At 40.7% G+C, this 12,523-nt stretch overlaps 1 protein-coding gene across 1 annotated transcript in view; it reads left to right on the forward strand.

Moving 5' to 3' along the window:
- Positions 1–2,095, forward strand: part of SMARCA1 (SNF2 related chromatin remodeling ATPase 1) — a 29,672-nt gene extending 27,577 nt beyond the window's left edge. The window contains exon 24 of the mRNA XM_084213261.1: positions 634–2,095. Within this exon, the coding sequence (XP_084069387.1) occupies positions 634–705 (72 nt within the window). The 3' untranslated portion in view covers positions 706–2,095. The remainder of the gene's footprint in view (positions 1–633) is intronic.
- The last annotated feature ends 10,428 nt before the right edge of the window (positions 2,096–12,523 follow it).

A 12,523-nucleotide genomic window follows, 5' to 3' on the forward strand; every position in this document is an offset into this window, starting at 1 on the left:
ATTTAAAAAAAATGTAAAAGATAATTGTAGGCACTGATTGTGTTAGTAGAAACCATGAGGTGAGAGATTAAACTGAAATATTTGTCTGTTCACAAATAGATTTGCTTAGGTAGGTATTCCCAATGCATAGTATTTGAGGGCTTTTTTTTTTTTTTTTGAGAAGTCTTTTGTTTAAGTAGCAGAGGAAGACTTTTTTTTAGAAAGTTGCACTGCCTACCTTCTGCCTACTTACGTACATCACAGGTTGCTTCAGTTTCTTCTCAGATTTTTTTCCTCCCCTAAATCGTAGTTGCTGGAAGAAGAAATGAAAGTGCACTTTTATTTTGAAGGTTTGTCATCTTCAGAACAGAATTGTGTGTAAGTCAAGGTCCTGATCTTTTCATCCAATTCATGGTATGTGTGGTGCCTGCACCACTGAGACCATGTAATGATTTTAAGGATATAGAAGGGTAGGAGAATTAAGTGTCTACATCAGGGATTAATGTTTGCATTTCCATTATATCCCTCAAAGGTGAACTGAAATCTAGAATGCATTGGGGTCGTACATTCCATTCTGAATAATCAGTTATGTATTTAAGTTTTTTTTTTTTGTAGTGCCATCTTGTAAAATTTATGCTTATTATTTCTCTTTAGTCACAGAAGAGAAAAGCAGATTTGGCTGCTGAGAACTCTGGAAAAAAAGATGCTAAGAAAGTGAAGTCGTGAACCTGAAAACTGAATGCTAAATATGAAACTGCCAGTTTCTTCACTCCATCTATGTGTATTAATTGCCAACTTCTTTGTATTCATGGTACTCTTCCCCAAGTCCCATCCTTTAATTTTGCAAATTTTGTATCCTTTAAAACGCCTTTCTTTACCTAAAATGTGTAGCTTTATATCTTATGCATTCCAGTATTTTTGTGTACTGTATTTTGTCGGTTTCATGTCTTTGGCAAAATTCACTCAGTCCTTGGTTTTTTGAAGCTTGTGCTGAGGTTTTAGCTTTTATATGTTTTATATGCTGCTGCTTTGAAAGAAAACGTAGATTCTATAGCTGTATTATTGTTATTTCATATTTTAAATTTATATGGCTGTTGGAAAATAAACTGACTTAATTATTTGAAGAGAAATATACTTCACCTTTGTTTTCCCTATCTTCTCTCCCTTTTTTGCATAGCTACATTTAGAGAGAATGTTAAGGTTTGTATAATTGTGCCTTCATCATCAATCAGATTTTTTTCAGAGGAGTACTTAGACAGGATCAGGAGCATGACAGAACAAAATCTAATTAGACTGACATCCTTGTTTGCTCTCTGCATTAAATGGACATTTTCTCTGAAAAGTTCAGAAGGAAACCCAGCAAATACACACTTTTTGTTTTTCTTTATCAGTGATTTCTGCTGGGCTATATGCTTAAACACAGGGTGAGGTGTTTCTCAGAATGGCCTCTAGATGAAAACTTTTCTATGCCTCAAAAAAGGAAGTAGTCAGCTCACAGCATCTGGCTGTTTAAGTAGCAAACAAAATAGTTCACTCTCCGGTTGGTAGGCTCTTCAGCTCTGCTGCTTTGTGCTGAAAGATCTTCGTTGCTCTAATTATCTCTGCTGAAGTTCTTCTTTTACCTTTTATTCAACATGTCAGTCAGAAGCAATGGGGATATGTTATGGAGTGCTCCTTTTTAGTATTTCTATTTTAATGAAGGGATGAAAGTGTTGGATGTATGATTTTTTGACTTTGCAAGAATGGCCTTTATTAAGCAGGTTCACAGTTCCTGCTCACTTTGGAGTCTGCCTTTCCCAGATCAGTAGAACAGTGGCTGTGACATCTGATGTTTTACTTTAATGTTCTGTCTCTGATCTGGTGTTTAGTACAGACCTTGCTACAGTGAGACATGCCCTCATAATGTCAGGTCTAGATTAATGCAGTGTGCTTTACATGGTACTTCCCTTGAAGACTACTTGTAAACTTCTTCTAGTGCAGTTTGCTTCCTTCAGTGGTTTGAGGTGTTTTTAGATAAAGAAACCTCTTTACTCTTTGTATTTTGTGCTTTGCATTGGCTACCTTCTTCTGTGTTTGTAAAACATAGGACTTTATAAAATAAAGTTCTTGAGCTCTGCCCATATTCTTCTATGTCATTTAAAATATATTGGTATGTCTTTGAAGTTTTCTGGGATTAGTATCTCTAAGTTTGATGAGGTATTTCCAGCTTTTTTCATAGTGTCTGTTAAAAGTTTGGGGCAAAATGGGTGTGATGATTAGTTGAGCGTTTCAAAAGATAATTCAAAATATTAGATTCTGTATTTTGGAATGTAGCTTTTGTCCAGGGACCACATTAATTATTTCACTGGGCTTATATTTGTAAGACTTGGTATTTGTTGAATTTCATCTGATGAGTTGAGAGGTACATGTGATAATGATGGGGCACAACTTCCAGGAAGGAGATTGGTCAGAGTCAGAGCAAGCTCTTAAATGAGTGTGCAGCCCAGATGGGATAGGTGTGCTCAGGAAGAAGCATGTCTCCTCAGAATGTGCTATTGGAGCAGTTAACATCCTGCTTTATCCTTGGGAGGAGGACATCCCATGTAATTATGGAAAAAGGCTGTGCAGCTACATGCATATATAACCACAAATCCTGGGAGCATTGCTATTAATAGAGAGAGGAAGATGCCTTATTTGAATTTTGGCTCATGGGCCATTTACTAAGTTTGTGGCTTGAAATGATAAAAACAAGTTAAAAGAGATGGGGAATAAAGGCTGAAAGCCAATTGAAATGTTTATGGAATTACATGGCTAGGTCTATTCTATTGCTCCTATTTAGCATTGGATGAATATTTTAATGTTTTAAGTCTTGAAATAAGTGTATTCTGGTTTTGTTTATTGTAGATAACTTTGTTTGACTTGCATGTTTTTGTGTATCCAGTTTCTCTGTGTTGCAAAGTGTATGGAAAGTCTTAAAATGGTAATATCTCAACATGTTTTATGCAGATTTTTTGGTTTGAGTTATCACTTGAGTTAATGTTCTTTCTTCTCAACGACTTGATGCACAAACTATATTGCAAAAGATCATGCAATGGTTCTTTCAGGTATTACCCCTTGATCAGACAGCTTCTCTGAAGAATGATAGATTCTCCCAGGAGCTATCTGTTACCTCTTGCAGTCTGTAGTCCCCAGTTAAACTGAATGTGCTGTTGAACAACAGTCCTGGAGAGCATTTGGACACTATACACAGTTCCTAGCAGATTGAGCCTTCCCATCCATCATGTCCTACAGTGATAACTAAAGAAAATTGCTAACAGCTGCTGGTTGGGATTAAAGGAAAATGGATCTTTCTTTTCCCTTTTTCATTCTTCCAGTTGCCAATACCCACACAGTGTGTGCCTAGCAGTATCTTAAATTGTATGCTGCTGTGACTCAAAATTAGTTGACAGAAGTGAAAGAATCTTTCTCCTTTTAACTGCTATTTTCTTAGGCAAGGAATACTGTTTGTAAGAAATTAAGAAGTGCTGAATGTAATGTGACAGAAAACTTCTGAAAAGTTTGAGCCTTTAGGCAATTTCAAAATTGCCAAAAATGCTGCAAGGTAAAACATTTTGAAAGCTAATTTAGTTCCTTTTCAGTGGACAAGTAAAATTTGTGTAAACATCAGGCTTGAAGAAAATCACCTAGCACCTTTGAGTAACCGGGCAGTGCACGTAACATCCTGGGAGAGGTCACAGCAATTGTGGTGGTTTCTTTTTCACATATTCATAATTTCCAACTTATTAGTCCTTTTATTTTTGGTTTATGTTAGTGATGACACCAAAAAACTAATGCTGCTAGCCACCTTCATTGTATTTCATTTCAGTTTGTTACAATGACACAGAGAAGAAATGAACTGTCTTCTTGCTGGTAATATTAGACCATCTTTAGATGCTGCTTTGCACAAGTGGTGTTACTATACTAAAATATTAAGTAAGAAATTTTTTTCTTGTAGATGAGCATTGCTGTTTGATTTAGTGCTAATGCTGGTTAGGGTTTAAAAAAAAAGCAGCCATCACTCTTTGAGATGATGAGCAAGGAGTATACAGAAATTAATCAGAATCTTTCTAAGTGCCTGATGGTGTTGCCAAACTGATTTTTGATTATATATTCTTCATATATATTTGTATCTTTGTAGCTATATGAAGGTTGTATAAAAGCAAAAATTAGTTTGGCATTGATGGAAGTAATTTTGTTGTGCAGTGCCTGCAGTTGCTGCTGTGTGCTGCTGTGTTACAGGCACTCTACATGCCTCCTTCCCACGTTCAGTAGGGGGATTAAATACTTTCAGTGATGAGAAATAAATGCCAAAGCACAGGTTGAAAAAAGGTGGAGTTTTGCAGTCAGTACCAGTTTATGTGAATGCAAAATGATGAGGTTGGTGCACACATTGGCACTTGCCATGCTGGAAGGGATTGATCACCAACTGTAGTTCTGATCTGACTAAAGAGAGGTTGACAGTTGTTGCATTTTATTTAATTTTATCTGCTTCACACATACTCCAAGCATGTATGTAAATATGTTTGTGGCTCATAGTTCTAATGTTTGATATGTTCTTTTTCTGAAAGACTTAAAGTTGAACTTAGTTTGCATATTTTGAAATGTAATGTACTCTTTAATTGCATTTGCATGGTATCCATCCTTTCATGAGAGCCTTAATAGGAGTAATATTTGCTGCCTCAAAGGTATGTCGGTGTTGTGTTGTTCAAGATGACTTCTGAACTTTTTCAATCTGGGATTTGTTTCTTAAGTTGTACATACATAAAAATAAAAGTTAATATTAACCTGATGTCTTCTGGTCATTCTGGTACACAGGGGTCTGTTACTTGGATACTTTCAAGATAGTTTGATTTGCTTTTGTTGCTCTTGTACCTCCCATAACCTTCAGGCCATGGTGGCTGAATGTAAGGAGGTGTGTGGCTGTTCCACATCTGCTTTCAAATTCTATTTTCTTGTAATCTAAAACTATACTAGCAGTGCCTGTGTTTTTGTGACAGCCTTGCCTGTATTGTCTCTTAGTACAGTGTTACACAATGTATGTTGATCCTATATTAAAGTGTATTTCTGGTTCCCTTTTATTTCATACCTCTGGTGTGTTCCTAAAATGAAATACTTTGGAGCTTAAGTCCAGCTGACACAATGGTAGGAACCATGAATTTTGTTGCAGTTGTTGATCACAAGCAAGTTGTAGCCTTGCTAGATACTGTGCTTGGAGAGGTGCATGCCCTAAATGACTGCTCTGTTTTTTTCCCTCAGGATAACCTAAGAAAAAAAAGGACAGACTGGAGGACCTGGTTCTGTGGTGTTGGCTGGTAGCAGTTGTGTCTGCTGCACAGTGAACTTTTGATAGACCTTACTCTTTTTCAGGTGAGGCAGCTAGACCAGGACGGAGGAGCTGGGAAATGACATGAGGGTCTGCTTTACCTGGTCCTCAGTAGCAGCCAGAACAATTTTTGGGTTCATTCCCAGAGCTATAGTTCTTCCAGATAGCTTTGCTATGTGGAGATAGCAAGACAAGCCAGTTGTTGTTATAACTTGCTTTAAGTCCTGACTGGTGTTGGGATGGAAGGGGGGTGAAGTCAGGAGCAGAAAGAGGCACAGGTATGTGATGTGCTCTTAGTTGGGACTAAGCCTTTGCTTCTAGGCCTTATTTCAAATCCTGCTGGGCCAGTTAACATCATGGGTGTTTTCATGTTTTCATGGCTCCTTGGAAAGCTGTCCAAACTAACAGATGGGGTGCTTTGGCACAGTGCCCTATCCCTGTGCAAGCCCTGCTCTCACAGCAGGCTCCCTGTCCAGCATTTGAAATGGGGAGCAAAAAGGCTGAATCCTGGAAAAAATTGTCTGTGCTGGGCAGGGGTGAGAGCTGAGCTGGGAAAATCTGTTTGTAATTAACTGGAGATTGATGGCTAAATCTATTTTTATTGCTAGTAAATGGAAATTGAGGGTACAGCCACTGTAACTTGCTGCTGAGTGAGTGGAGGTCAGAAGGCACTGGAGCTGTCCCTGTGCCTCACAGCTGGTGAGGGCACTGCTGGCTGGGCTTTGCTCCTCTCTGCCTTTCCTGCCTGCAGTGCTCCCCTGTTGTTACCCGTTCAGACCCCAGGTGGTGGTGTTGGATCTGAAAGGAGGGAATGTGGAGCTGGAGAAGCTCCGTGCACTGTGAGCAAGGCCAGTGGTGTGGCAGTACTGAGGTGCTCTCTGCATTTCTGTGTTGACAGGGCTGTAGTCCAGCTGTCTCCTCAGAGCTGCCATCCCTTTCCAAACATACACACAAACTGCTGGGCTGGCTGGTTAGTTGCCCTGTAACAGGTGATTTGAGGAGGTCTTCCCATCCAGTAGCTGCATCATGTTCAACTGAAAAGGCCTCTCTCAAAGTTGAAACTGAGCTATAGTTAATGTGGCACTCGGTGTGATGCTCAGAGCCAGGCTGCAAGGTCTGGGTTGGCTTTGTATAAGAGCCCATTCAATGGCTGCTTGAAGGCAGGTACCTCTGCACCACAAAAGCAGGACTTTTCTTCAGGGACCTAAAATGATGTCACTGTAATTTAAAAAAAACCAAACCAAAATCCCCTACCTTTTCAAAGTGTGTCAGCATTAATTTATGGCTTCTATACATACATATCTCTGAAATAACTTTACTTATTTATGTTACAAAGAGTTGATTAATGTTACGTGACTGAACATGTGGGAGAGGTACAAGAAATTTCTTTTTCTTAAGTGTCAACCTTGGAGACTCAGCATTTTCTTTCAATATTCAAAAAGAAATTTAATTTTAGCTTTTTGTGATACTCACTTGTAATTAACTGCTCCATGTACTGCATCTTATTATGCTATAGGCCTGAAGATTTTCTGTTGGAAACGAAAATCGATTTCAACAAATTCAGTTGTTGCCATCTATTAGGTTATGGTACTCAATGTAAATTAAAGTTTTGAATTTGTCATCAGTCAATAGATGTAATTATTGATTTGGGATGTATGAGGTAAAAAGTGAATAAGTTTTTGTCTTTGTTTTTATAACATGAAAACATGTCAAAATTTATTGAGCTGCAAGTTACTTTGTAGTGAACCTGAGGCAGAATCAGAAACACAAGAGTAATGGAAGTCTATTTATTTATTGGGTACTGCAGGATTTTCTTAAAATGCTGGCTGTCAGGCATCCTGGTTTAAAATTTTGTTTAGAAGCCTGGGGTGCAAGGATTGTTTGGCTGTCTGATGCCAGGTCCCAGTGCCATCCATGAATGTTGTACACAGGCAGAAATGGATGTCTCTGCACAGAAGGCTCCTTGCAGTGTTCCGTGTAGAACTGAGGTGGGCAGAAGGAAGTGTTCCTCACTGGAGGAAACTGCAAGTCATATGGAGCTAATAACACCCTATTGATACACCCCCTGCAAATCAGTGCTATCTTCTGGATCTGAATGAAACCACTGATTGCCCTTGAACTTGTTCCCAGAGTTTGGGGTGGCTGTGCCATTCCTGACTTGTTCCCAGAGTTTGGGGTGGCTGTGCCATTCCTGATTGTTCCCAGAGTTTGGGGTGGCTGTGCCATTCCTGATTGTTCCCAGAGTTTGGGGTGGCTGTGCCATTCCTGATTGTTCCCAGAGTTTGGGGTGGCTGTGCCATTCCTGATTGTTCCCAGAGTTTGGGGTGGCTGTGCCATTCCTGACTTGTTCCCAGAGTTTGGGGTGGCTGTGCCGTTCCTTGCTCAGAGCTGGCTGTTCTGCTGTGGGCCAGATGAAGCAATGTGTGTCACTCCCAGCCTGCCTGTGTGTGTGGGAGAGCTCCTCAGTAATTAGTGCAGCAGGATGAGTGTGAGTTTCTTTGGTCAAATTCAGCAGATGAGTGTGCTCAACACAGCCTTGCTCAGACTCTGGTCCTGGGTTATGTACCTTGGTTTTCTGAGTTGCTCTTAGTTAAGCAAAGGTGCCTACAACCTGAGATCAGCAGTGTTGCCAGTTTCTCTGCATTAATAAATTATTTTTAACTTAAAGGGCTTTGAGGGCTTTGTTTAAGGGTTGCTATAGAAATGTTTTCTTGTCAGGAATTAGCTAAAAGTTGAGGAAATGCAATATTTTTTACTGCTTTCATGGTCTTGGGCAGTTGCTTTTAAAAATAGAGAGGAGAAAATCAAGAAGGTTTGATTGAAGACAGTTCACTTGATCAGATGGATACAGACCCCAGCTGGCAGGTAACCAATTAAAATAAAAGACAAAATAGATGGTTTTGTCAGAAGGAGACCATATTCCTGTGGGACATGAGAGGATTTATATAAATCACAGCAGCAGTAACTGCAGGTTGTATGTAGCAGGGCCTGTGCAAACTCTATAGTTTGTATCTCTATCTTATATAGGTGGAGATAGATACAGATATCATGTCAGAGCCAGTGATATCAGAAGGAAAAGTGTGTATGAACTGATGTGCTAGAGCTTGGTAGATGTTTAAGCTGTTGAGGCAAATTTGAGGAGTTATCTCCAAGGTTTGCTCTATTTTCCAAATAGAAAAATGAAGACAACACTCTCTTCCAGTTCCCTAGTCACCTAGTAGCCATTCATCTCATTCGAATGACATAAAAATCAGCGTTTTGAAATTGAAGTGACTCTTAAAACCCAAGACCCCCTGGGAAAGTCCTTGGCTGCTATGTCAGGTCTTTATTATCCTGCTGCTGTCAGAGGTATTGTGTGCAGTTTCCTGATGCTGGACAGACTCTTTACTGGTGTGAGTTTTGAACAGAACTTCCCAATGAACCCAGGATTTTACTTTTAAGTGTGGAGACACAGTCCAGCCCACTTTCTGTGCTCACTGCTGGTGGACTGGTGCCCAGGTTCCCTGGAGCTGTGCATACAGACAGCACCAAGACTGGCTTGGATTTCCTGTTCTTTCCAGTAGTCTCTTTGGTCCAATTCAGCAGGATCTCTCTGGTGTGGCTGTGGAGAATTGAGCTTCTGGTGTCTAGATGTTACATCAACATTGTTGTAGGAATGACAGTTCTTTTTTTGAGCATGAGGTCTCATGTTCACCTGAGCTGGGTAAAACCAACAAGAAGCAGCAGAGAACCTCTGTGCTCACACACGATGGACTTGGGTAAGGATGGACCTGGGTGAGCATCACAGGCTGTCACTGCAGCTTGTTGGGGTCCCTGGCTGTGCCTGCAGGATTTGTGTCAGGCCATGCAGGAGAGCAGAGCCTGGGACACTGCCATGCTGTTCTGCATCTCCCCTGGGACTGCAGCAAGCTCCTTTCTCTGCAGACTGCTGTTTCCTCTGCTGAGGTCTGTTTGTGTATTTCCTTTAGGGGTAGGATGGAGATTTATCTCTGGGTGATGGCAGCACTAAGTGATGTGGGCTGTGATGGTGGGTGGGGTCTCAAGGTGCTGCTGTAATGTTAATAAGAGCCTTGTGATAAGAGTCAGTGTCTACAGTTCTTTCCAATACAGGGCTGTTCTGAGCAGTTCACTACATCAGGGCCTTAGCTATATATAAAAATAAGTAATTTATTTGCTTTCTATTGAATAAATGCCATGCTAGTGGAATGATTAATGAATAAGAAATCACGAGTGTCACTGGCACACAAATGGAAATCATCATTCCCTTAACAAATTTTTTTCTAGTTGGGTTTTAAGTTTCCGTTGGGAATTACAGTTTCACTAATTCAACAAAACCACCTGATAAATAACTCATAATTTTTATAGATGTCCATTAAATAAATCTATATTGAAGTACCAAGAAATGACACTTGTAGAAGAAACATTGCTGCAAATAATGAGAAAATTGCAGACGTATTTTATACCTCTTCTGAAAATCAAAAGGTCTCATAAATACAGTCTGTAAAAATGTCTGTGGAAGAGTTAACATAACTGTACAAGCAATAAGCCTGACCTTTCAGTGTAATTTATTTTAGATTTGCTCAATCCTTTTTTATTAAAACTAGCACATCTGAAGCAGAATTAAATCCTATTATAGCAGCTCTGTGATTGTATCAATTTTTCTCTGCCATGGCACACTTTATTAAAAATTACTTTGTTTCATATTGGTTAATGCAATCAGGGGAGTAAATGAAGTTTTGTGGTCTTTGGTAAAGAAAGAAGAGTGTGGTTTCTATCCTTGAGAGCAGTGTAAATTGCTGTGAGCATCAGCTGAGTTCCAGCCCTAAAAAAATCAGTTCAGGTATTTCCTCTGTGGTGGTAGGACCCAGGTCCCCATCCTATGCCAGGGACCAGGTTACACAGGACCAGCTCCATCAGATGTTTTTGTCTTAGCAAAAATATTGCTGTCAGCTGGATGCCACATCTTGTGTCTGCCTCCTCCACAGTTCTGTGTTCTAGTGCAAAGTCACCATTACCACCAGTGCAGCCTGTTCTGGCTCCTGCTGCCTGAGATGCTCAGGTGTACCTTTGATCTGAGCAAGGATGTGAGCTCACAGGCATCCCCTGCCCGTGCTTCTCCCCTCTCTTTCAGAGGAGTGTTTGTCATGCTGCTGTTGGTGTTTGCTCCAGCAGCCAGCAAGGGCTCCTGTATTTCCTGTCCTTGTGTGGGTTTTACCTGCTTGCTTTGTTCCCCTCAATTTCCTGCAGAGCAGCATTGGGTTGGATTGCAAGAAGGGGATTTAGATGGAGCCAAGTATTTTTTGTGGTTTAAAGTCTGTCTAGTGCTTTTTTTAGCTGACCAAGATCTACAGCACTTTGGAGTATTTACTGCTCCAATTTCAGGACCAGCCTCAGTAGCCCTGTGGAGCATATTTCCATGCTGATGACATGTTTACAGTGAATAATAAGATCTGACACATATTGTGTGCACAGGTTAATGCCCCCAAATCAGGTGCTATAAATTGTTGTGGGTGGCTAGCTGGTGCAAGAACATGTTTTTCTTTTACAGAGCATCATAGCAAGATCTGGAAAACGCATTAGTTGATTTCTTGCTTCCTCTACTCATTGCAGGCAAAGTGCAAAATTTCCTTTTCCTTCCCCTCCAAACTCATGTGCACAGACTGGGGGAAGAGATGTGGCTGGAGCTATCCTGGAAGGATGCTCTTTGTGGCAGGTGACCAGAACAGCCTTGGATCACAGGCTCACAGGGTGTCTGCAGCATGGTTTTAGGAGGCTCTGAGGCTGGCAGGGTCCCTCATCCCCACTCCCTGTGTCCCCTTCCCCTCAGCAGCTGCCCCCAGTGCCTGCAGGGCTGGGAGCAGCAATGCTGGGAGCAGCAGTGACCAAGTGTCTCCAGTTCTGGCCTCTAAAACGGTGCTTCAGCTTGGGAAATCTCAAGTAGCCTTTTGCTTTTAAGATACATTAAGTGTGTTATGTCACAGGAGAAAAAGTAACTCCAAATGCAGAGCAGGCAGGGAATGAGGCCTCTGGGCAGTGTTATTGGTGCTGTGGGATTGCCTACAGGAAAAATGGCTTATTGCTCATTTCCATCTGCCCACAGCAGACCTTTCCAGGTGCAATGTGTTTCATGTGGTGTTTCTGGAAATGCTCCAAAACTGCAGTCTCCTAGGCTTTGGAACTGTATACATTCCTTTTAGAGAAAGCCACATATCTATCTGCAAATAGGGAGAAAAGGAGAAACTTCTAGAGGAGAGCAACCTATTCATCTCTGCATCAGATCTGAGTTTCAGCTGGGTCTTTTGGGTTATAAATGCTGCCTTCAGCATTCACTTGTAACAATTTTAAATCTGGTGACAAGCAGTGAGCCCCAATGTCAAGAAATCCTTTGTTTTGTTCCTGAGGAACTGCACTGCAGCCAGCTCAAGAGCAGACTTTCCTCCATGGCAAGGAAACTCAGGGAGCAGGAGGGTTTGCTGCCCACTGCACTTGCCTCACCACTGAGACAGTCAGTGGTGTTAACTTGAAGTGAAGGCACAACAACAAAACTCATTTCACATAGACCATTGAACATTAGACATTAAAAATTCTTCTGTCCCTACCTCCAGATGGAACCTGAAGCAGTGACCTGGAGGTGAAATGCTCTCCTGCAGTCCTCTGGAGCCTGCAGTGTTTGTGTTCACCCCACAGAGCACTTTTTCTGTATCAAAAAGCAAATTAATCTGTCACTGAGACTAATCCTACTTGTCTCAAGAGTAAACACAATTTTCAATCATAGAAGGGCTATTTGAGATGATTTTTCCATTCTGAGTCAGAATGTCAGAAAAAATGTTTGCATCTATTTTGTTATGGGTTTTTTTTTCTGTGAAAGTCAAGTGACTACTTTTTACCTAGGTGATTTTTTTTAATGAGGAAAAAAGGTGGACAACATAATAATGTTAATAATAATAATGTAGAAGCCTTTCATTTTCAGTGGGCATTTTTTTTTTCTATTTTCTGATTTAGAAGTGGGATAGACAGAAAATGCAATCGCTGGTACCAGGTTCGATTTATGCTGATAGAGGAGCTGGCTCATATATATTTCCTTTTTAATTTACATTTTGCTGTTTTCTGTTTCTGGGAAATGAATTAAGCAGAACCAAGGCCACTTAGGGAAAGTGTGTGTGAGTCTGGAGGAAAATCTAGCTGGACAAATCTGCTAGTTCA

The sequence above is a fragment of the Fringilla coelebs genome (assembly GCF_963513975.1).
Source record: "Fringilla coelebs genome assembly, chromosome: 11".
NCBI classification, from domain to species: Eukaryota; Metazoa; Chordata; class Aves; order Passeriformes; family Fringillidae; genus Fringilla; species Fringilla coelebs.